The sequence below is a fragment of the Myotis brandtii genome, unplaced genomic scaffold (genome assembly GCF_000412655.1).
Source record: "Myotis brandtii unplaced genomic scaffold, ASM41265v1 scaffold8, whole genome shotgun sequence".
NCBI classification, from domain to species: Eukaryota; Metazoa; Chordata; class Mammalia; order Chiroptera; family Vespertilionidae; genus Myotis; species Myotis brandtii.
The window spans coordinates 9,901,400-9,927,126 of NW_005371219.1; the positions used below are offsets into that span (position 1 = coordinate 9,901,400).

At 36.6% G+C, this 25,727-nt stretch overlaps 1 protein-coding gene across 3 annotated transcripts in view; it reads left to right on the forward strand.

Annotated features, from left to right (window-relative positions):
* ATG5 (autophagy related 5) overlaps window positions 1–25,727 on the forward strand; it is a 159,548-nt gene that overhangs the window by 96,546 nt on the left and 37,275 nt on the right. For 2 of the 3 annotated variants that reach the window (XM_005883792.2, XM_014531356.1), the window contains 2 exons: window positions 2,213–2,330; window positions 18,613–19,360. In XM_005883792.2, the coding sequence (XP_005883854.1) occupies window positions 2,213–2,330; window positions 18,613–18,749 (255 nt within the window). In that variant the 3' untranslated portion in view covers window positions 18,750–19,360. Of the gene's footprint in view, window positions 1–2,212; window positions 2,331–18,612; window positions 19,361–25,727 lie in introns of those variants that run through there. The other variant, XM_014531355.1, reaches the window with a different exon arrangement.

Consider the following 25,727-nt stretch of genomic DNA (forward strand, 5'->3'; position numbering starts at 1 on the left):
TCACTGAGTCTGCCCCCTGAGTGTGTCTCTTATGGATGTGAAGAGTTGTAATCTGGATGGTCTCACTCTGACCACTGGGTACACTGGCTCTTGGATCTCCAAGGAGGTGCAAAGTCAGCCACTGCCTGAGGCCACCCAGCAGGAGTTACAGAAAGATCTGCAGATTCCTCCTCTTTGTTTGGGGTTTGGAGGTGCCCAGATGAGGTGCAGCTGTGATGTAATGCAGGCTGCTGACGAGCCTTAGGCCTTCTTTTGGAAGTTCTAGGGTTCTCTGACCCAGCTACAGTCTGACAGGTTTTTAGGCGGAGAAAGGCCAGGCCATTCGTATGCAAAAGCCTCTCTGCACAGCATGGGTGGGGTTGTAAATTGGATGGGGTGGGGTCTCAGGGAATCACCAGGGTGGAGCAAACCACAATGGCTGCCAGTCTGCTCTGCCTCTGAGTGGTCCCTGGGTCTGTGTCCTGCGGCCCCATGCAGGAACAGTGAATGCTGCAAGCACCTCTGCGAGAAAGCCGCCCTCACGTTCCGGCCCAATGCCAGACAGTACAGTTTCTCTCTGTATGAGTCTGGGTCCCCAAATTCTCACCTGGAACTGGAGTTCAGAGCAGTTTTGAGCTTGTATCTCCCGTTCGATTGAAAAAGACAACAGCGTACCCAGCTGCCAGCCCCTTTCACGCGCACCTGCCTCCGTACCTCCACACTTCCACACCTCTGCACCTCCTACCAGACACAGTGTGCTTTTCTCTTTCCTTCTAGTTAAAGAATTTCCACTCAGCCAGCCTTACCATGGTTCTGGATGATATTCGTTTTGTCTTTTAGTTGTAGTTTTAATGTGGTTGTGCACGGTGGCAAGTTCAGGTGTTTACCTATGCTGCCATCTTGGTTCTTTCCCCATTGCATTTTGAAGTTATTTATTACATGTTCTTACAAGCTAATATCTTTTTAAAGTATGATACTTTGTAAAACACTGTGTAATGTGAAAACATGATAATTCTCGTGATCTGTCCGCAATGTGTTAAAATAAAATAACAAGGGAAGGAGGTTATTTTTATTCTATCATATATTTATTTACTTATTAACTTACTCTGTGCTTGGCACAATTCCTTAATTATTCCCACACAAACTTAAGAAATAGGGAATTGCCTGACCAGCATGGCTCAGTTGTTGAGCGTCGACCTATGAACCAGGAGGTCACGGTTTGGATTACTCGTCAGGGCACGTGTCCAGATTTCAGCTCAATCCCCAGTGTGGGGCATGCAGAAGGCAGCCAATCAGTGATTCTCTCTCATCATTGATGTTTCTATCTGTCTCTCCCTCTCCCTTCTCTGAAATTAATAAAAATACATATTTTTTTAAAAAGCAATAGGGAATGTCCCAAATTTCTGAAGAAACTGGGTACAAGATCATAGAGCTCATAAATAATACTTCAGTTAGTAGACTGGCTGATTCCAGAGCTCTTCTGCACTCTGTGTCATGATGAAGTTTCCATCATCATTGACATGCTCCTGTAGAGGTAGTTTAGGAAAATGAAACTTAATTATAAAAGTGGGTGAAACATTAAAATTAATTAGCAATAAGTTAAGACATAGTGCTAATAACTCTTGCTGCATTTACTATTTTGAAAATTTTTTAACATATAGAGAAATTAAAATAATAAAACAACTAAAACAATATATATCCTTCATCTAGATTCACCAGTAGTTAACATTTTTCTACATTTGCTTTCCCTTCCCTTCCACAATTTTGACACCTAAGAAATTTGACATTAATTTAATGAAGTTGTCTAATTTTTATTCCTCATTTCCCAAGTTATTCCAAAAAACGTCTTTATAGCTGAATTTTAAATTTTTCTTCTCCAATCCAGTATTTAGTCAAGGTTTATTTTTTGTATTTGTTACATCTTGTCAGTCTCTTTTAATGTTTTTGTATTGTTTTTGTTTTATTTTTTATTGCCTCTGAAAACTTTTTTGAGGCATCTAGGCCAGTCGTTTTTAGAGCATTGCACAGTCTGGGTTTGATTGTTTCCTCATTGCTAGATTTACTCGACTTTATGTTAAGCATTCTGGGCAATAATACCACATTGATGATGTATGTTTCTGATTGCACAGTATCCAAAGGAATCTACAGCAAGCTTTAAATTTCTGATCTATTAATTTGTTATTCGTAGTAACAAAGACTTAATTGTTTGAATTCTTTCTTCATTTTCAAATAGACAACGACTGAACGACCTTTCATTCAGAAGCTTTTTCGTCCTGTGGCTACAGATGGACAATTGCATACTTTAGGAGATCTCCTCAAAGAAGTCTGTCCTTCTGCGATTGCTCCTGAAGGTAATATAATTAGCCGTAGTGAAACATTTCTTTCCTTTCTCTTTGTTACTGAGGTAAACGCAAGCATTCTGCAGTTATAACTTTTACTAGTTACTTCAGGAAGAATTCTTTTTTTTAAAATATGTTTTTATTGATTTTTTTAGAGACAGGAAGGGAGATAGAAACAATGACATACATCATCAATTGGCTACCTCCTGCACTCCCGCGCCCTCTACCCTCACCCCCCCTACCCCGCAGGGGATCGAGCCCATAACCCTGGCATGTGCCATGACCAGGAATTGAACCAGTGATCTCCTGGTTCCTGGGTGGAAGCTCAACCACTGACCCATGTCAGCTGGGCCAGAAGAAATTTTCATTATCTTCTAGGGAAAAGTCTTTTGAAACAGAAGCACTTAATATTTAATTTATTTTATAAATTACTGACACTAATAAAATAAGGGATTGACTCTCTTTGGCCAAATAAAATACATTGTTCTTAAATTATCCTTTTATCACATCTTTGGTTTCCTGGGCCTCTCATTTGTAAATTCAGTTCTGGTAAATACTATTTTTAATCTTCCACTGTGTTTCTTCATTCTAAAGGAATAAGAGGTAGTAAAATAAAAATATCTTACCTTTGTTTTTCTTAATCAAATATGCCCGCCTTTTCTGGCATTCCTGTGTGTATCTAGCACTTCTGAATTGCACAAAGGTTCAATGGGGGCAGGGGACGAGGGGGCATCTAAAATACCAACAGAGATTGATTTAAACAAAAAATTACTGACCAATACTCAGAATTATTGAAATTGAACAGGTTTTATAGGTTTAAGAGTTTATAAATATATTATTAGGTCTTGCTGTCATTTGTCATGAGTGTACTAGTATTCTACTAGACCATATAGTTAAGGTTTTTGATGATGCCTTGCACACCCTCATATTTCTAATGCTGGGTTAAGTGTTTACTCAAAATTTCAATTACTGAATTCTTTCTTTGTGTCATTACCTGAAATGTTATTTATGATCATTAAATCATAGCATAATTGACATTAGGTTGACCATAATACTGTCTTCCAATCTTAATCTATTTTCATTACTGTGTAATTTTAGTTTTCAGTAAGAGTTTCAATTAAATAATTTCTTGGCAGTTTAATGATTTTTACTTTTAGTAAATTTATTGAGTTATTCATTCATCACTGCAATCTAGTTTTAGAACATTCCTATCACCTCAGTAGTTTCGTTTTGCTTGTTTGCAGCTAATCTGTGCTCACTGTCAATTGTAGGAAACTACTGGTCTGCTTCTTGTCTCTGTAATTTGCCTCTTCTGGATATTTCACATATACGGGATCACACAAAATTGTGATTGGTTTATTTCACTTAGCATAATGTTTTCGGTTTCATCCCATTTGTAGTGTGATTCAGTAGTTTCTTTTTTTAATTGCTGTGTAGTAGTCCATCGGGTATATATACTATATTTTATTTATTCATTCACCAATTGGTGGGCATTTAGATTGTTTCAACCTTTTTACTTTTTAAATACATATACATATACATATACATATATACATATATATTGATTGATTTCAGAGAGGAAGGGGAGAGGGATAGAATCATTCATTGGCTACCTCCTGCACACACCCCACTGGGGACTGAGCCCACAACCCAGGCATGTGCCCTTACCGGGAATCAAACTGTGACCTCCTGGTTCATAGGTTGACTCTAAACCACTGAGCCACACTGGCCAGGCTCCACCTTTTCACTTTTTTTTATTGATTGATTGATTTCAGAGAGGAAGGGGAGAGGGATAGAATCATTCATTGGCTACCTCCTGCACACACCCCACTGGGGACTGAGCCCACAACCCAGGCATGTGCCCTTACCGGGAATCAAACTGTGACCTCCTGGTTCATAGGTTGACTCTAAACCACTGAGCCACACTGGCCAGGCTCCACCTTTTCACTTTTTTTTCCTTTTATCCTCTTTTTGTTTTCTACCACCTTTTCACCTTTATGAATAATGCTTCTATGAACGTTTGCATACAGATCACTGTGTGGACATATGTTTTCATTTTTCTTGGATAGATTGATTCCTAGGAGTGGAATGGTTGGGTAGTATGGTACATTTATGTTAAACTTTTTAAGAAACTGCTAAACTTTTCCAAACTGGCTATACCATTTTACAGTCATTCCAGCAATGTTTGGGAGTTCTAGTTTCTTTATATTCTCACTAGCATATAGTTGAGTGTGTTTTCATGTACTAGACATTTGTAATGAGATATCTATTCACACCTTTTCCTCAAATTTTTATAGATTATTTGTCTTCTTATTACTGAATTTTGAGAGTTATTTATATATTCTGGATATAAGTCCTTATCAGATATGATTTGTAATTTTTTTCCACTCTGGGTCTGGTTTTTAAATTTTCTTTAAAGGAGTAAAATATTTAAATTTGATAAGTCCTATTATCAAAGCTTTTATGTGTTGTATTCTGTTAATAATTTAAAAATCATTTTCTGATAGAAAATATATTTATGTAGTTCTAAAATCAAAATGTACTTAAAGGAATTTAGAGTAAAGTTTCTTTTCAACTTTTATTCACGAAGCCCTAATCCAGTTCCCCTTTACAGAGACAACCAATATTGCTATTTTCCTGTACTTACAGAGATAATTATACTTTTTTTTTTTTTTTGAAGTCAAGTTACAGAAATTTTGATTGGGGTATTCTCTGTAACTGTTATTGATTTAGGAATACTTACTGTTCCAGTTTATTTTCTCCGTGCTGTAAGGATTTAAAAACACACACACACACACAAAAAAAAAAACAACCCCTATTTCCTGTCTGTTTTGCTACTTTCTTGAAGATTTGAGAATATAGACTAGTTTTTCCATTTGAAGTATGATTAAGAGATTAATCATTTTTATTGCTAACAGAGATGGGATGTGAGCCTCATACCTCACTGCAAGCATTGGCTTTCATTTATTCATTTCTCTGTACTGTATATTTTTTTTCTTTCTCTTGAGTACTTCGTAGTATTTTAAAGAACATTGAAAAAAATGCCTTCATTAATTAAGAGTAATTAAAATGTAAGTTATAGCCCTGATCGGTTTGGCTCAGTGGCTAGGGCGCCGGCCTGCGGACTGAAGGGTCCCGGGTTCGATTCCGGTCAAGGGCATGTACCTTGGTTGCGGGCACGTCCCCAGTGGGGGGTGTGCAGGAGGCAGCTGATAGATGTTTCTCTCTCATTGATGTTTCTAACTCTCTATCCCTCTTCCTTCCTCTCTGTAAAAAATCAATAAAATATATTTTTTTAAAAATAAATAAATTGTAAGTTATAGCTTAATATTCAAATGGCTACCTTATTTTTCTTTTCTCATTTTTTTTGACAGTCTACTCTCAAAACATTGTCATTTAAAATAATACATCTTTATAAGATCCTTGACTATTGAATGAGAACATCACAATGAAACTAAAACTTTGGAAGAAAATTGTTCTGCTGTAATGATCTACCCCCCAACCAGCAGCACACTTGTCAACAAATACACAGAATGATGCAGGAAAACTTACTAGAAAAGAGCAGGAAGAAATTGGTTGGGTGTTAATTTTGTGTTTGACATCTTTAAAGAACCTTAGAGTTATTTGTTCATTCTCTTATTTTAGATGATTTGCTATTAGTTTCTTACTACTTATTTGCAGAACTAGGTTTAGAACTCAGGTCATCTCCATCTCCTGGTTCATTGTTTTTTTTCCACTTTACTATGCTACCATTTATTTTCATTGTCACTTTTTAAACTTTTTAACTTTTTTGTTTAGTTTAAAATAACATTTTGAAATGTTTGCTTTTTCCTGTCTCTTTATTCTGTTTTGTGTTTAGTACCTAATCTCACCTATGTGCTGTTCTCTCTTATAATATTTCCCGCTATGATCTTAAGAACCTGAACTTCTACTATATTGATTTTGTTCATTTTGTTATTTTAGAGTTCCTGTATGATTCTGACCACTCTTGTGGAATTTTTTAAAATGGTGTCTGTGACATTCAGGCATTTAAATGAAAAGTAGTCACATGCTTTGAGCTGACAAAATGCACCTTTGTGCTGTTTTGCCATCCTACATCCAGGTCACAGTACATGCAAGGTTAGCACAGCCCTGTACAAGAATGGTACACAAATTTGGGAGGCCTTTTATTCTTTTAAAGATTTTTTATTCTCTTCTAAATTTTTAGCATGTCCTTACAAGTACATCTGTTCCTAAAGAATACACAGTGTGACTTCCCATGCATTTTTTTTAAGGGGAGTAGTGAGGTAGCCATTCATAACTTTAATACACAAACCTGCCTCTTAGGTGATTTCAGTTGCAATAGGTGGATATCTTTGTGTAACAGTCTTCACACCCAAATTGTTACATGCTTATATTGGTGGGAAACACACATGCACAAGCAAGCGCACACACACACGCCATACAGACATAATTGAAATGCTATAAATAGCACCTATACTTTTGAGGTACATTTGATTGTTTCATACCAGGAGGAGACCACATTCTAATACAAGTATTTTTGGAAAAAACTTTTATTTGCCTCTTTCTTTTGTCACCTCATATTGGAAAATAACTGTCATTTCAGGATCTGTGGGGAATATTCAAAACAGGTCACTATTTCAGTCAAGAATTGTTTACTGTCTGGTTCAGTACGCCTGTGGCATTGTTAAACGTGAAGCATTTTGAAACATCTACACCCAACTTAGGTTGAAAGCGAAAGACTTTAAGATTGGGTGTGTTTGGATAAGAACTGGCTATCATCAGATGACAGAGAAAGTACTTCATAAAACTTATGTGGCACCATTGTCTACTACTCCTTTAAGAAATTATTCATGCATGAAGGAATTTTGCCTTTATTTCATCACATGAATGTAGAATATACTAATTATGAAGACGTGCTTTAGGTCATTGTTCTTGTGGAGTAACTAATGATGCTTTGTGTGTTTCTTTTTGTTGTTTTATAAGTGACTAGAGGAGTTAGCCAAGTTAGAGGTAACAGGAAGTAATCAAAGGTGAACTCAGGTAAATTTTTTCTGTGGTGTTAGCTTTAGTTAAAATGACTCAGAGCTAAGCTTCTGTATGAGACCTGAAGTGAATTTTTTTCTTTGTTCATTAACATTAAAAAACACACACAACATATCGACAAAAAACAGCAAAAGTTAAAGCCCATAGCTTGTATTCTTTTACTTGGGAAGAATACAGAACACCTGTAAGCTTTGCCCAGTCATATTTCATTTCCCAGTTTTCTAATTGTAATGTATAAAAACCTAGTAGGTTAGGCTTAAGAGAATAAAAATGTCTGTCCATGCTTTGAATAATTCTCCGTAACAGATGGGCTGTTTCAATCCAGAATTCATACGGATATTTTACAAATGGATTATATGTGTAAGGAAAAGCTTACATACATTCCATAGCAAATTAATAAGGATTCCCTGCATGATTCTTACCCACAATTATAATCCTGTAGCCACTTGCCTTTTTTCATTTTCATTTCTGCCCTGCTGCCTGGGAACTTATTTACCTTGAGGCCCTTCCCAACCATTTTAATTTTTGGTTTCCAATTGAAGTTGTAAATTTCATTATTCATCATTAAATTTCTTTGCATTTTACTGTCTTCTGGCACTGGGGATATTAACATGTGTAAGCCATAGTCCCAACTTTTAAGAAACTTTGGTCCAGTTGGAGTGGACAGAAAGGTATACAGATGTGGTGTATACAGTACTAGAGATATGCAAAGAATAGTAGAAAGCACGTAGAATTGCTGTTTTATCCATTCTGGAGAAGTAGTGAGACTGAGCTAAGTCTTAAAAAGGTGCACAGAAATTAGACAGATGAAAAGGAGGAACCAGATCAACAAACCAAATGACCACTGTAGAGGTGGAGTCCTTCACCAGCTACCCAGGAGCTGTTTAAGGGGTAATATTTGGTCTAAATAGTCTCTATTTGTTGAGGCCATAGTTTTCTACTTATCTCCTGTAAATATGAAGAAAATTTTCAGTGAGGTTAGAAATGTGGGGAAATTACTGAGGAACTAAGTGACTTAAGTTCGACCTATTTTTTGCCTAATTAGTACATTGGAAGATCATTTTAACAACTTTAAGCAAAGGGAGTCATAATATCCCATTTAGGCATACTAATTTGTTATTTATATTGCTTTATTTTTTAAAAAATATATTTTTATTGATTTCAGAGAGGAAGGGAGAGGGAGAAAGAAATAGAAACATCAGTGAAAGAGAGAATAATTGATCGCCTGCTTCCTGCGCACCCCATACTAGAGACCGAGTCTATAACCCAGGCATGTGCCCTGACCAGGAATCGAACTGTGACCTCCTGATTCATAGGTTGACACCCAACCACTGAGCCATGCTGCCAAGGCAATATTATATTGCTTTTTTTTATAGGCTTTATGAGAAACCACAGAATAGTTTTTACAAAAAGTAAGAAAAGATAATGTATTCATATTTTTCCCTCCTTTGCTCTATATAATATGGTTAGGTTTTGTTTATAAAGTGAGTTAGCTGTTGAGGTTTATAATAATTTTTTGTCAGACATAAAGCAATTAGAGCAAAGAAATATCTAAATCTCATGTTACTCATCTAAGGCAGATCCTTCTAGTTGAAGTTTGAACCAGCAATAGACAGTGCATAATGGCACTGTCCCCCAAAGACATGGCATTTCCATTTAAAAACTCATAACACAGAAACACAGAACCTACAAACCTCATCAGAATTAGGGTTTAGGAGTAAAAGTAATGGTTCACAATTTCAATAATTCTTTTTTCACTCATTTTAGAATTTGTTTTCATTGTAATATCTTTTTGTATCTTCAGTTTTTTATTTGGAAGATCATTTCAGTAATGGGTTGTTTTTTTTTCTTTAATGTATCCAGGTTTCTTATTCTATAAAGTGAGAATGTTTCCTACTACCTACCTCATAGTATGTGTTTAAATGAATTAAGTTTGTTTAAATGAGATTTTATAATCATATCATTCCAAGGTTTTACAGTGAATACTTTCTGTTATTGTTGTTTTCTTATGAGTTGGTTAGTATTTTTTTCTCAAATAAATGTTTTTTGTTGTGGTGGTGGTGGGTTTTTTTATAAATCTACTGTGCAGAGACAAATACTTATTGATGTTTGTCCTATGCACAGAGATGTAAATGTATGACGAACTCTGTATGGCAAGACTTCCGTGCCCTGATAGTTACTTTTTTTTAGAAATTAATTTCTGGACATGATTAGAAATGCTGGAGGTGGGCTTTGTTAAGGAAGAAATAAGCTACGGCATCTCCATAGTTACTATGGCCAGTTCTATTATCATTTACTTGTCAAAATGTATTAAAAGTAAAATCTTAAGGCTAGAGGTCTGAAAATGTTGTCTGATAGTGAAAGTTTTTTATTGAAGACTAAGCCACGGAACACACATTGAAGTTTCTAGCTTTTCACCCTTTTGTAATTTTGCTGAGATATTGAACCCAACATGTGGGACTGGGTCACTGGGCTCTAATGGGAGCTCCACCCTTTCAGTTTCGTATTAACACATTCTGCTCTTCGTTGTTTTTTCTTCCTCATTGAATGTGTATTTTATATTTTAAAAATGATACAGTGTTATACACAGTGAGAATTCAAAAAAGTTTTCATATGTAGCCCTCAGGAGCAAAGATCAATATTCAAGTTTGACAAAAGCAATTTGTTAGGCTTAGTTTTAACTTGATAATTATATTTTCTCTTTTTGAGTTTATCATTATGCCACCAAATTGTAAACTAAAATGAGTCCAATTCTTTGCCTTGACTGTTTTATTTTCCCTCCATCTCTGTGCTTTGTCTGAACACATGGGTAACATGGACTAATGTTGGTGATCTAGAATCTGTTAGTGAGTTAATCCATTGACATATATCTTCTAAAATCAAGGAAGTAATAAACTGATTATTTTTGTTATTCTCCATTAATGAAGATGAGGTTACTGGACCTGTCAGAAGATGCCTCTGATTTCCCTCAATTATTGTTCTTTACCTAAATCTCAAGAAGTTAAATGAATTAACATGGCTTTTTAGAAGTGGAAATAGACACTTGCACAATTAATATTTCACCTTTAGCACTAGAAAACAAAATTCCCGTAACAAGATAATAACACATGCAGGTGATTAAAAGCTAGTCATCTCTTCATTAAAATAAGTCCTGTGCAATCTCAGTCTGGCCATGTATAAACTGTGTAATTATCACCTATATTTTAAATGAAACAATTCTGAACTATTCTATTATTCATACTTGACAAATATTAATGGGCTTTATTATACCCAACTGGAATTACTGGTTGTTTTATGAAACCAGATCAAAGCATTTGAACCTGTATTTTCAAAATTGTAGGAGGGGTAGGGGAGTAAATGAAAAAGTTTTAATTTCTAACTTTTACCACATTTTTATTTTATTGTTAGGAGGCTTTTAGTTTATTTAAATGCTCTTACTTAATTTAATACAGTGTCCTATTTATAATTATAGCTAATTATATGGGATTTTTTTAGATTAAATTTTGGGTTATATCCTCATTATGAAATACAAAGGTTATAAGCAAAAATCAATGAAAATTACATGGCCATGTTTTGAAAATCTTGTATAAAATGTTAATAGTCAAGGCTCTGGGAATATAAGCAGAAATAATTTTTTAAAATATATAAAGTTTATGCATTGAAAGAGATATGTAGTATATATTAACTGTGATAATACATGTTCATTAAGACCTGTATGGCTAAGTGAGTATAGATCCGGAAGAAGTTAATGTAAGTATTTTTAAATGAGTTTGTATTTCTCTGATAAATAGCACTCTCCTTCTGTTTGTGATCATAAGATAAAAGCTCTGTAAGCTTGTATATGTTCATTTTTACTGCTACATCATGTAGTGTGCTCTTAAGATTGAGATCTCATTCCCCAGGAAGCATTTCTGTCTAAGATTAATTGCCCTTTTAAAATCAGCGTTTGATGTATTCCTTTGGCTATATCCTGACTTGGTTTAACCCTCTTTGACCTGACCTCACTGACTATTACCGCGAGGCTGAGTCAAAATCCTTCAACATGATGTATGCACTTCAGATTTCAGCCTGTGGTTTTTCATGTCGATGGATTCAATTAGTTGGCATTTTACTAATGAACATATCAGAGGTTACAGAATCTGTCAGACAGAACAAAATTGTTCAGACCAGTGGTAATCAAAAGGCTCATCTCTTTATTTGTTTAAAACTTTTTCAGAAGTATTCAGTATTATTTAGAAGTTCTACCTTCAGCATCACACATTTCAAAAGAGCAAACCAAGTCATTTTCTGGTGAATTATAAAATGTAAATGTGAAGCCACAAAGCTAAAAACATAGTTACAGTGTATAGTGTTAGATTTCTATTATTCCATATTCACAAGTGTGAACTAAAAAAGAAAGTTCTTTATTTAAACTGAAATTTTCTGATTAAAATCATTTTCCCATGAAGATATATCAGCCATTTCTTTAGCTTCCTTTAAATTCAGAGATTTCACATATTTAGTATACTTATTAATGGTAAGAATGAAACTTATGCCTCTCTCTAGAATCTCAAGTGACCTATTTTTAAAGACATTTAGGTCATATTCCTTGTTGAAAATTGGCTAAAAAATAAGGGTTAAAATGTAGATTAGGATGGGGAAGGCTATGAGCCATTGCTAATAGAAATCTCCAAAAGACAGATTCATCACATACTGTGAGTTCTCAAATAATATTTTTTAAATGTATAACAAAAATTTTGGAAGTTGTACCCCACCCCCCAACCTTCCAAGAATGTTTTCATCTTTTAAGAAAATAAGAACCTTACCTAAGACGTATTAAGCAACATAATCATAGTACAATAGGGCTCATTTGACTTTCATGATGTGCTCTACTGAATATACATGTTGGGAGCACTACTGGCTTAATCCAGAGGGTTTACAACACTTGAGGAATTTTTTAAAATGTCATTCATTCTGTTATTTTCATAATGATTGAGTCTTTAGATTTTTGATGCTGTCACTTTTTGTCTTAACACATTCATAAAATTCATGTGCCATACTGCAAATTAATATGCAGAGTATATATTAATATGAGGCCAGATTATAGCCTTTTGAATGTTAGCAGTAAAACAATTATTCTCATAACTTTGTGTTCAGGAAGAGAATTACAGTGAGTGTTTACTTGATACTAAACCATGACCTTTCAAAAACTGATCTTCTGTCTTCACTTTAGTAATATATTTGACACTTATTTTTTTAGGGAGTGAGAGGAAGGAAGGAATGGGGAAGAAAGTCACTCAGTTTTTTGAATACCTACTATGTCCAAACGCTGTGCTGAGTTCTTTACTTGGCTATCCCATTTAAACCTCCATGCAACCTTGAAGATTAGAATTCTTTATCCACACTCTAAGATAAGGAAACAGACTCAGAAGGTTAAGTGATTTGCCTACTAATTTGAAACTAGTGTGCTGATTGCAATTGCAATTCTAAAAGAAATATGTTCCTGTCTAAGCATAAAAGACTCACTGGCCTGGTGGCATAGTTGGTTGGAGCGTCATCCCATGCACCAAAGGGTTGCAGGTTTGATTCCTGGTCAGGGCACATACTAAGTTGTGGGTTTGATCCCAGATCAGGGCACATGCAGTAGACAACTGATTGATGTTTCTCTCTCATATCGATGTTTCTCTCCCTTTCCCTATCCCTTCCTCTTTCTCTAAAAATCAATTAAAAAAAAAAGACATATCCTCAGGTGAGGATTAAAAAGAACAAAAATGCTTTAAAGTAGATGCTAGTTTAGAATTGAATTTGTTTTTATCAGGCTGTTGGTGATAATACAAAATTATGATAAATTTCAATCTTATTTCATAATACTTGGACTTAAAAGTGAGATACATGTAAGAAATGAAATTTTATTCTGATTGTCTCTTTATTGATATATGATCTCTTTAAGTGAACCGAATTCCATCTCTACCTAAAGAAAATACAAAACTTTGACATTTGTTTCTGTCCTTTTCCTTAAGTCACAAACCCAAAGGATTTATGAATGACTTTTTATATTTACAAGATTAATTAAAATAATTAGCTTAAAAATTGCTATGTGGACACCTGGCCGAGTGGCTCAGTTGGTTGGAACATCATCCCATACTCCAAAAAGTTGTGGGTTTGATTCCCTGTCAGTGCACATAGCTCAGCTTCAGGTTCAATCCTGGGTCAGGTGCATATGGGAGGCAATTGATCCATGTTTCTCTCCCTCTTCCTCTTTCTCTGAAAAATCAATAAAAACATATCCTCAGGTGAGAATTTTTTTTAATTGCTGTTGACATTTTATAAAATAATGACATGTACTCTTCAAAATGGTTAAGATTACAAAATGCTAAAAACTGTCCAGAGTTTAGAGAAGTGAAAATTAAGTGCAATGTGTGGTTCCTAGACTAGATCCTAGACTGGAATGAAAGTAATGGTGAATGTTGATAAAATTTGAAATTATTACATAATACTAGAGGCCCAGTGCATGAAATTCATGCACTGGCGGTGGGGGGGGGGGGGGGGGGGGTGGGCCCAGCCCCAAGCCTAAGCCGGCAATCGGACATTCCTCTTGCAGTCCAGGACCCCTTGCTCCTTATTGCTCACTGCTCCTTACCGCTTGGCTCACTGCTCCTTAGCGCTGCTGCGGAGGCGGCAGAGGCTCCCACCATCGCCACTGTGCTTGCCAGCCATGAGCTCAGCTTCTGGCTGAGCTCCTGTGGGAGCACACTGACCATCAGGCGGCAGCTCCTGTGTTGAGCGTCTGCCTCCTGGTGGTCAGTGCACATCATAGTGACCGGTTGTTCTGGTTGTTCTGCTATAATGGTCGCTTAGGCTTTTATTATATAGATTATATTGTGGAGGTTACAAGAAGTACTTTTTCCTCTCACCTAAGTTCTTCTAGTTGAGCTAATAATTCAAACAACATACAGCAGATTAATAGGAGAAAGTCAAAATTTAATGCATGCACAAGGGAAATTCACATAAGCATGAAAATTCCAAAGACAGCGAGGCAGGTTTGGGTATATATCCCATTTTGGACAAAAGAGAAAAGGGGGAACAGTGGTCTTAGATTTTAAAAGTGAAAATGGGCAATTTACAGGTAGCAAGAAAGTGCCAAATACATTCCTGCTAGGCAACTCAGAAAGTAATAGTACACAGAGTGGGGGGGCGGGGGGGGTGTCTCTGGAGGCTTCCTATTTGTCAGACTTAAATCCAATCAGGCCAAGGCGGCATGCTGAGATTTCCTTCCCGGAGCAGGTCTTTCCATCTGAATCTCAGGCTGGAAAGGGGAATGTCAGGTGTTCTTTCTGAGTCTTGTTTGTTTGTTTCTTTCTTTCTTTCTTTAATTGGTTTTTAAAGAGAGAGTAAGAGAGAGGGAGAGGGAGAGGGAGAGGGAGAGAAACAGTGTGAGAGCAGAGCATCCATGCTTCCTGCACGCCCCTTACCAGGGATTGAGCCTGCAACCGGGCATTTGCCCTGACGGGGAATCAAACCTGTGACCCTTTGGTGCATGGTCTGATGTCCAACTAACTGAGCCACACCAGCCAAGGCCTGAGTCTTGTTTCCTAATAATCAGCTTAAAATCAATATCCCAAAAAGCAATATTAGGATAGGAAAACTTTGGTCCCTTCAATATCAATGTTAAAATTTTTTTATTTTGATAACAGAAGGTACACATTAAAATACTTAGGGGTAATGGGTTCAGTGCTTCTAATTTACTCTCAAATGATTAAGAAAATAATTACATATACACAGAATGATAAAGCAAATGGGCAAAATGTAAAAAATTGATGAATTTGGGTGAAGAGCAATTTCTTATACTATTCTTGCAACTTTCCATATGTTTGAAATTATATTGAAATCAAAGTTACCCCCCAAAAAGTGTGCTGTCTGAGAGAATTTTATATAGAACTAGTTCACTTAATTACCATCTCAGTGTTTGCCTACTTTAAAGCATCAAACTAACTTTCAAAAAGAATCTGAGTGGGTGAAGTGTGGAGTAACATTTTTCTCCTGAGTCATCTGCTTTGAAGTGACATATTTCTTATCCCCAAGTATTAAATTCTAGATTCGCATTTTGAAACACAAAGGCATATTTACCAAAAACATGATTTACTTTAGCAATATCATCAAGTGTTTCCTTTCTACTGCTAGGAAAAAAAGAAACCTCTGCTCATTTTTCACCATTCCATTTTGTTCTTTCTGATATTAGCAGAATGTATTGTGGGAGTTGGGAGCGAGCATCCCCAAAATGTGCCACCCTGGCATGCAGTTTATTTCACACTGAAATCAGTTAAAGGCCAACAAAGTTGGGAAGTTTTTTATTTCCCCTTTTGCTTAGATTCCTGCTTTAGGAAGGGAGCCTTGACTTAATCACCTTAAGAATGTGCACCCTGCTAGCACTGGTCAGGAAGACCACGCAAGTTAGGCTAGATACCCTTGTGTCCCATTGTTTCCCAGTTGCCCAGCAGGAATTTGCTACCACATGCTTCCTCAGCTACCTGTAAATCACCAATTCTGAAATCTAGTACCCCATCTCCCCTTTTCTCTTTTACCCCAAAGTGTCATATATACCCAATGTTGCCTCACTATCTTCGGAGTTTTCATGCTTATATGAATTCCCCATATTAAAATTTTCATTTTTCTCCTATTAATCTGCTGTATGTTGTTTGTATTACAACTAAAGGGCTAAGGAGACCTTTCTCTCTGTCCCAACAGTACAGTCATGCTTTGCTGTTATTTATGGTAGCATGAATTTAGGTGATAGCATATATACTTACTTCTTGGCTTATCTGGAAACATTTTGACTTTTTGTTGTTGTAATAACCAATAGTGTGTATAGGTAGGGCTCTTCTATATAGTCCTGCTAGTCATCAAAAGCTAGTCTCAAAAAATGTATTGTGACAGTATATTTTACCAGCAGCAAAGTTATCCAAGCCCTGAAAACCTTTATTGACTAGTTATTAAGGTGCCAGGCACTGTGGGGGGCATACAGTGATGAATAAGAGAGAATCTGTAACTACTATTACCAAAATAATATATTTAACATTTTAAACTGTTGTGTTGAAGGATATAACTAGATCCACTTCCTTCGTTGTCTAAATTTAGTCAGTGACACTTTTTTAAGTTGCAGATTAAAAGTGGCCTAAAATTAAAGCATAGAATCAGTGCTGCCTATTCAGGGTTGTGATAATGTGATTTATTGGGTTTGTTATACAGTGTTTGAATCGTGTTTATGTTCTCCAGCTTCTGTTGTACAACTTAAACTCCAAGTATCCTTTTGGGTAACAGGGCTAGTCTTTTGCCTTTCAAACACACACTATGTTTGCTCCCGCATTTAAATACTTTAGGCAGAGTATTTTGGATACTGAGTTGTAATTTGTTTCTTCTACTCGGTTTCAGAATATCCAAAAGTGACTCTGGTTTAAGGAAAAACTTTACAGATAAGGAACTTTTACTCTTATACCACTGCTCTTTCATTTTTTGACTCAGTGCTAAGTAGGAGGAAGATTCTGAGAATATTAAAATATTTCAAAGAAATATATAATAAGAATATAAAGAGAACTACACCGGAAATGTTTTCAAATATTCTAAGAAAGATTTAATACAGTAAAGTTTGGCAATCTAGAATTTACGAAGTATGAATCATTCCAGATAGCAGAGGGTGTATCCATTTGAATACCAACATTTTCAATCTTCTCAAAGGACTAATAACCTGCTTTCTATAGTATTCTGTATATAGCTTTATCTTTTATTTACAGATGATACTCATCATTACCAGTCATTGTATTAACACTGTAATCACAACTGTGTAAAAAGCTTGTATAGATGCAACAAAGATTGGCAGACAAAACATGAAAGCATTTTTTAGGTTAGTAGTATTATGAGGTGATGTCTTTTTTCCAAAATTGTTTTAAACTATGACAGTGATTTGGAAGTTTGTTTGGAATTTTTATTTGGCTGTTTGGGGGATTGATAGTGTGTTAAGTTTGTATTTTTGGCATTCTTTTATCAATTCTCTGTAGTGTTTTTGTACCCTCTCTTATTGTCAATCTGTTGACTGTCACCTCCCAGGACTTGTGCTGCCTCTAACAGGAAGTTTAAATATTTCTTTAAAAGGGTCTCTTGTTTCAGGTGCCAGCCAAGCCATTTCCACCATACATCATTAGCCTGTTTTGCCTAGACATTAGAGCACTAGAGATGCAAAAGTCATTTTGAACAGAGCAAAATGGGGGGAAAGTAGGGTATTTCCCTCTCATGTGGTTCCATTAATTCCCTGTTTCCTTGTTGTCTTCTGTCTCTAGGAAACTGAGAGGTTTAGATATTTTATTTTGAAGTGACAAATCAAGAATTGTACTAAAAGAGTGACACGGTTTCTTTCTTTTCCTTTTTTTTTTCCCCAAAAGAGGAGTTTGGTTTTGCTTTCTTTGTTTTCCTAGGTGCTTCTGTTTACTTTAAAGATTGTCAGAACATCATCCCAAAATCATAAAAGAAGTAAAACTAACCTTAAATTTAATTTGTAATAAAATTTGAATTTAAAAGAAAAGTGTGAATGACAGTACCCTTTTAATTAGCGAATGGGTGTTAACAAAAGTCAATCAGGTTTCATGACTAAAACAGAAGTTCCTGAGTCAGACTCTCAGTTCCTTCTCATTAAAACTTTAACTCTTATCCTAATAATGTCTCTAAAACTTTCTGATATGTATTTGAACAACTTTATTGAAAATTAACCTACAGCTCCCATCTGTTTTATTAAACATCTTCCTAAACACAAATCTTATTCTTGATGATTTCTACTCACATATCTATTTTATTTGTTTTAAATATGTATGACCTACTTCATGTACCCGCCATTTTTAATTGTCGTATAGTACAGTTTTTAATGTATAGCTAAAATAAATTCTGGTCAGTGGGTACAATGGGCTGTTTTCTCCACTATAGTTTCACTAACGTCAATCTTAGGTAAGCACAGTAATTAAGAAAGAATGAATACTTTCACATATAGCAACCGAATTTTTATCAGAATTCATTGTAACCCTCAGGTTTCTGTTTTGGGTGATATATATTGCAACATCTGAACTTTCTCCATGTCCACATTTCCTGCTTAGAAGACAGACCAGGTTTAATCTGTTGAAGCTGTAAAAATCCATCTATTCACTAAGGACTCTTAAAAGACAGATATTTTTTTTCTTCAACTGTTTTAAGTCATGTTGATTATTATTGGATTTCTTTCTTGGAATAGATGGGGAAAGAAAGAATCAAGTGATGATTCATGGAATTGAGCCAATGTTGGAAACACCTCTACAGTGGCTGAGTGAACATCTGAGCTACCCGGATAATTTTCTCCATATTAGTATCATCCCACAACCCACAGATTGAAGGATCAGCTATGACAGGATTTACCAGAGCATGTTACCCTTCTGCTTCAGTCAGGTTTGGTGGAGGCAACCTGACCAGAAACCCTGCTGCAAGCCAAACAGGAAAAAGATTCCATGTCTGATAAGGGCACTGGGGCTGGTCTTGCTTTGCATCACCACTGCTTTCCTCCACTGCCGTCATTAAACCTCAGCTGCGACAGGAAAGACTTTACAGGATCACTGCAAGTCTTCTGTTTTCTTGTAAAATATAATGAAGCCGAAACCTTTGGCCTAAGAAGAAAATGGAAATATGTGCCACTCAATTTGTATTTCTGATTAACAAATAAACAGGGGTATTTCCTAAGGTGACCATGGTTGAACTTTAGCTCAAGGGAGTGGAAACATTGGTTTAATTTTCAAGAGAATTAGACTTAAGAAAGTAAAAGAGAAATTCTGTTATCAATAACTTGCAGCAGTTTTTTGTAAAAGATCAAATTACAGTAAACCCATCTTTCCTTAATGAAAATTTCCTGTTTACAGTCCCGTCTATTGGTATGCAAACAATCTTGTAACTTTGATAATGAACAGTGAGAGATTTTTAAATAAAGCTTCGAAATATGTTTTGTCATTTAATAACATACAATTTTGTCACTTTTCCAGTACTTTCTGACTCACATACTAGGTCACTGTTTTCACTCTTACACGTTATCATTCAGACTGGCCATCACAGGCATGGAATGAATGTAGGGCATAGGATAACCTGTCTCAGGAGCTGTCATAGGTGTTCTAGCCGCTGATTTTTAAATCTGTGTCCTTCAGGCACTAAAGATATAAATAATGTTATCATTTATCTTTGCTGTTTTACCATTATAAACCTTTCAGATCCTAGTATACTAAGCATCTGTATAGGATAATTTTGCATTTTTGGGAAAACCATTCCTTTCTGAGTTAGTGTTTTTCATTGGCTTCATGTCTAATATTTCACTCTGGTCCCTGGTAGCCAGTCTTTGAAGTCTAAAGATTACTGATCTCCTGACTGCAGTACCTTTTTCTTAACGTTACCAAAAATATCCAGAGGTTACTGGATTCTTATTCGATATAAGGGAAATTTTGCTGCACTTGATTACCACGCTGCTGAAATTCTACCAGCCAGAAGTATTTGTGCTTTACACTTTGTCTCTTGTAAGCTGTCCATATTGAATGTTGGCTCATATGGTTATGCTAAAAGACCTAGTATCACACGATAATGGTTTTAGATTGCACAATAAAAATGAATGTTTTTCTTATAAAAGCTACATATATTGAAGTGAGATCTCACTGGTGCTCACTGCTTCTTTTTCCCTTCTGTGATTTTCACTGATTGATAGCAGACTTATTCACAAAATGAGATAAACTTAGTCAAAGATCAAATATTCTGGAATAGAAGAGATAAGGCTCAAATAGAAAAACGGGGTACCAATGTGATCAGAGAAGAATCGAAGCAAGTAGCGAATAACTAGCTAACGTCCATAAAATCAAAAGTGCCATTTTAATACAGGCGGAAAAAATAGCAATATTTGAGTTACTTAAGGATAAAAAAAAAACCCACTGACTTGTATTTTTTTGAAAGAGGTTGATCTGAATATGATTGTTCACATTAAAAGTGTTTATTCGTCTGTTCAGTTTGGGGATTTTCCCCCTTGATGTTTTGACAGACTAAAGTGAGCATCAGTGGGCAAAAGGATCAAAATGCCAGGGAGTGCTGAGCTGTGAAGAAGCAAGTGCGGTAAGACATACTTTTCCACAGACAAGACCCGGGCAAGTCTCTGCTGTGGGCTCTTGTGAACTACTAATGCTCTTGACTTCCAGATTGGGAAGCAAATTTTATCAAGCCATCGCCCATTTTCACTTACTCGTTCTAATGAGTTACACCAGCATCATAACTGTATTACTCTAGTCCTAGGTAAGTCAAGCCTCCAATACCAAGAGAGAATAGAAACACAAGTTAGTGCTGGCTTAAATATCTATTTTTATTTCTTTTTCTTTGGATATTTAAATCTTATGGTTTATTAAAAAATTAAACAAAATTTCTGTCTTTATTTCTAGAAGTTAGAGATGAAATTTATATAAAGCAAGTTACCTATTAGGGAACTCATTGAAATTTCATTAGTCTTATACCAGTCATAAAAGTTCCTCTAAGAAATAAAAGCTATGAGGGATAAAGGAGGATATAGGAAAGAAAATTAGAGAAGGCCACAAATCTATATGCTTGTTTAACTCATCCTTGGTAGTGAACCCCTAAGAAAATGAAAATGTGTTATAAAATTATTGCCATTGTTGCCCTAGCTGTTTTGGCTCAGTGGATAGAGCATCGGCCTGCGGACCAAATGGTCCCAGGTTCCATTCCGGTCAAGGGCACATGCCTGGGGTTGTAAGCTTGACCCCCAGTAGGGGGCGTACAGGAGGCAGCCAATCAATGATTCTCTCATTGTTGATGTTTCTATCTCTTTCTTCCTCTCCCTTCCTTTCTGAAATCAATAAAAATATATTTTAAAAAATTATTGCCATTGTTAACCAGGAAAGAAATAAGTTCAGCCTAAAGTAAATAATTATTTGCCTTTCATAATGTTTTGCATTTGGATGATCTTAGTTCTAGCCATGGATAGAGTTGAATTAAGCATCTTATGTATCTAGAGACCTAAAGTAGCCTGATCGTAATTGAATAAAATTGACCTACCAGTCTTTACAGCATGCTGATATAATGACATAGTCCAGCCAATCTGAAGTGAACCTGTGAATCAACCAGTCCTGTTAGGTTTATTCCTCCTCCTCTCGCCCCCACCCCTTTCACTGGAAACTAGATAGAAATTGAGAAGACATACAAGATTTGATATTGAGTGACAGTAACTTATAATGGTTATTTTTCTGGAGTATGTTTATGTTTTTATAGGTTATATGAGGTAACCTTTTCTTTACATGTTCAGAAAAATTGAAAGGATTATGTGGGTCATGCTAAATGATGAGTCTCACTCATTTATCGTATTATTGATATTTAGGTCTGAGGTAAGTTGGTTTTCTGTTAGATGTGCCAACATAGTTGAAGTAGAAGTGTAGAATCTTGGGGTATGGCAGAGAAAAAAGTGTAACATTTATAGTGTGGGGGTTTAAAAAAAGAATGCTTTCCCCTCTGTTGGTGGTGGCAGAAATGGTACCAGGTGTTAGACTGGTGGAGGCAAACCAGACATCAGTTCTGCAACCTCAGTACTTGAGTTCTGGCTAAGAAACAAATCAGAGTCAAGACTCAAACCATAAGAGAAAGTTTATTTAGAAAGTCACACAGGTAAAAGAACTGATCTGTAGAAGACACGGGCTTAGGAAACAAGTTACAGAGGCAAAGAAGGGGTCTTTGGAGCTTGGCAGAGAGAGGTAGTGTACCTGGGGGAAGAGGAGGGGGACTGGAAAGGCATGGGCATGCTCCTGAGAGGGAGAGCCCATGGGTTCTCCATCCTAAGGGCCTTTAAGGGTGGGGATTTTAGGGGAAGTCCCAGGGGAGAATCTCAATGGAATATTCATCAGCTTTCCAGGTGTATCCTTTCAGAGTCATGGTCTCCACTGATTGGTCAAGGCCAGGGCAGGGTTCATTAGTCAATGCAGAGTCAATGAAGCTGATCCTGATGTCAGCCATGGCATCACTTGTTGCTTTTCTGGCCCTGGAGCTGAAACACAACCAAGACCTAGATGTTATCCCTAGGGGTTAATGCTTAAGGGAGTGTGTGCAAGGACCCACATGGGAGTCAACATGAAGCCATTCTTTGGCCCCTTGTTCCTCCTCCAAGGGATCTACTCCATGACTAGCAACATGCCAGGGGAGGGTCTGAATCACATGACTGACGATATAAAAGATCAGAGGTCTAAACTGCATGACCTATGGTATACTAGGGAAGGAGAGGTTACCCCGGGGGGTGAGGTCCTTGTTCCCAGTTTTGCCCATTGCTAGGCACCCAGGGCTTTCTGCCCTGGTGACCTTCTGTACCTGGTCCATCATCCTTGCTCTGCTCATGTCTGTCTCTGCCTACTACACTCCTACCTAAATTTTTCTATCTGGGCTCATCAAATTAACAGATTAACAGGAGAAAATCAAAATTTTAATACATGTGCATAGGGAATTTACATAAGCATGAAAATTCCAAAAAGAGTGAGGTATATATGTCATGGACAAAGAAAAAAGGGTGGGGTAGGGGTCTGAGATTTTAAAGGAAGAAGGTAACTTTATAGATAGTTGAGGAAGAGGGCATTATGTTTGGCAGGCAAATTTTGCTTGGCAGCCTAGAAACAAGGAGACATAGTAGGGCATCTAGTAAACACGGCCTTGCTTGGATCCTTCCTACCTAATGCTTGAGGTGATTATGCAAAGGTTCCCTTCCTGAAGCACGTTTTTCTGTCTGAATCTCTTAGGCAGGGAAGGGGTGAAGGTCAAAGGTTATTTCTGAGGCTTGTTTCTTAGTAACCAGCTTAAAATCAATATCCCAAAAGGCAGTTTTAGAGTGGCATAACTTTGGTCTGCTTCAATCGTCAATCCCATTCATAGTTACTAGGATGGAATCAGTCAAAATATTTAAGTATTTTTAGTTCTATCATCCTCTTGCGTGTTTTCTAAATGTAATTATCTCCTGGTCTGAAAATATTAAAAATTACCCATAGGGCTTTTGGGAAGAAGAGAAGAGAGAAATACCTCTTTTCGGATGATTTGAGATAGACACTTTGTAATTATAAATATAACTATTTGACAAAAGAATCCTTTAAATTCTCTCAAACAGGAGTTACAAATTTGATTCTTCACATTTATTAACCAATGTCATACTCTAGTAGGCATAACAGGATGGGGCAAAGTTGGTTTACAGTTGTGAGTACACAGAAGAGTTTATTCTTGTATTATTTATTAATTATTGTATTATTTTCTATACAAACAACTATACACCTACTTTTTATAGTACCCCTACATTGATAAAGGATTCAATTTTTAGGTCATTTAGGACCTTCATCAAATATTTGGGTCATTAAATACTTAACAATTTTTGTTGATTGATAATGTGCTGGAATGACCAGCGTGAAGTAAAGACAAATCTGAAGGTTTAGAATGTCCAGCATGCTTTCACATACCAGTTGATTTCTTCTGAAAGTGATTAATTTGGCTTTCCCTCTAGCTTACCCCCACCCCCAATCCCCTCATCACAAGGATAAATAAAACACAACCAGGCTTTTTTCTCTTTGTTTTCGCCGGTTCTTTGTGGTGTGTCTAGCACATAGTTCGTGCTTTGCAAATGTTCATAAAAGGAAGAAAAAATAAACTCAAGAGTATTTAATGACACATTAAAATCATTGTATTTTCCTGTTAAAAATACAATCTATAAAAATAAGAACCTTGTCATTTAGAAATCAATATACCAAGTGCAGTTGGTTCGGGTTTGCATTACTGATGAAGACTTGCTTACTCAAATCTGCTACTTTCAGTAGGAACCACTGTGGATCAGATCCTTGCGTCAGTCCACATTCATTTTAGTTGCAGCATAGACCACAGTACATATCTTATGTTTCAACATCATTCTAATTTAAGCAACCCCCCAAAATTGGGGCTATTCTCATCAAGCATCTGGAGGTATTTATTAATTCTGACCTTTTCACAAATGAGTGGTGTCTTGCTTTTGCCTCTAGACTTTGCTTCTGAAAATATAATGCATTTTTTAGCAAGGGAAATATGTTAGACTTGTGACAAGATTAATAACTAAGGTAGACTATTAGAACCATGCTGATGAAAGCCTGAAGAGAAATATTTGTCCTTCAATCTTTTATATTGAGTGGAAGAGGTATGTTTTGCATTATTACTTATAAAATACCAATGACCTTTTTCTTTATATCATTTACTGTGTTTATAATAAATATTTGGGTGGTATTTATTTCACACACTGAACATAAACTTGCGAAGAACAGGTCTGTTCTGCTCAGTATTGTATTCCCAAGACCTAGCACTGTGCCCAGATCATAGTGAACTGTCCTAAATAACTGCTGAATAAAAGTTTGGAAAAAGCTGTGTAGTATATCTCCCTGTTAGAGTCCAAAGCACATTGACATAGTAAATAAAGGCTTTGAGAAGTTTTAAAGTTAAACTGAAACATTTGATCCAGGACTTCCCAAGCTTTCTTGATATAGGAAATTTCCCCCTGGTACCACATCACATTAAACTAGTTTGGGAAATGCTACATTAAACCATTAGATCCTAATGACCCAGAATGTATAGCATAAGGTTTAATCCCTGCTTTTCTGACAACTCTATTTGAAAAAAGCACTCAAACAACAACAACAAAAAAAACAGCACTCAAGCTTCTGACTCCAAACAAAGTATCTCCAGCCCGTTCACTCCATCCTCCAGATCTGTCCCATTTGGTCAGTGTCACTCTGGAAATTGATTCACCAAGTGTGTAATGAGTAAGTATCTAATACAATGTCAAGCTATGTGCAGGGGATGCAACAGTTTAGAACTTACAATGCCAGTGCTGTCATTTGACAGGGCACATGCAGAGTAAGATTTAGTGAAAGGACTGGAAAACATAAGTTCCTATAAAACACCTATCCTATCTAATAATAGACAAACATGGTAATTGACCGTACCTTCGCTACACCTCCCATCGGCTAACCAGCGTGATATGCAAATTAACCGCCCACAAAGATGGCAGCTAATTTGCATACATAGGCGCAATGATGGGAGGCAAAAGGGGAAAGACTGAAGAATGGTGGCAGGCAAGAGCTGGGGGGCGGTGATCGCCATCGCCGGTGATCGCCATCGGAAAGCCCAGCAGCAGGCCAGGCAACACCCCCTGACCGGGGGTGCCGGTGATCGCCATGGCGATCAGAGGAAGAGAGAGCCGGGGTGCAGGACCCCTGGGGCCAGGGGTGCCGGCTGGCCTGTGGCCCCCTGATCTGCGATGGCGAAGGGAGGGGCGGGGCCCCAGGCACGGGGGCACCC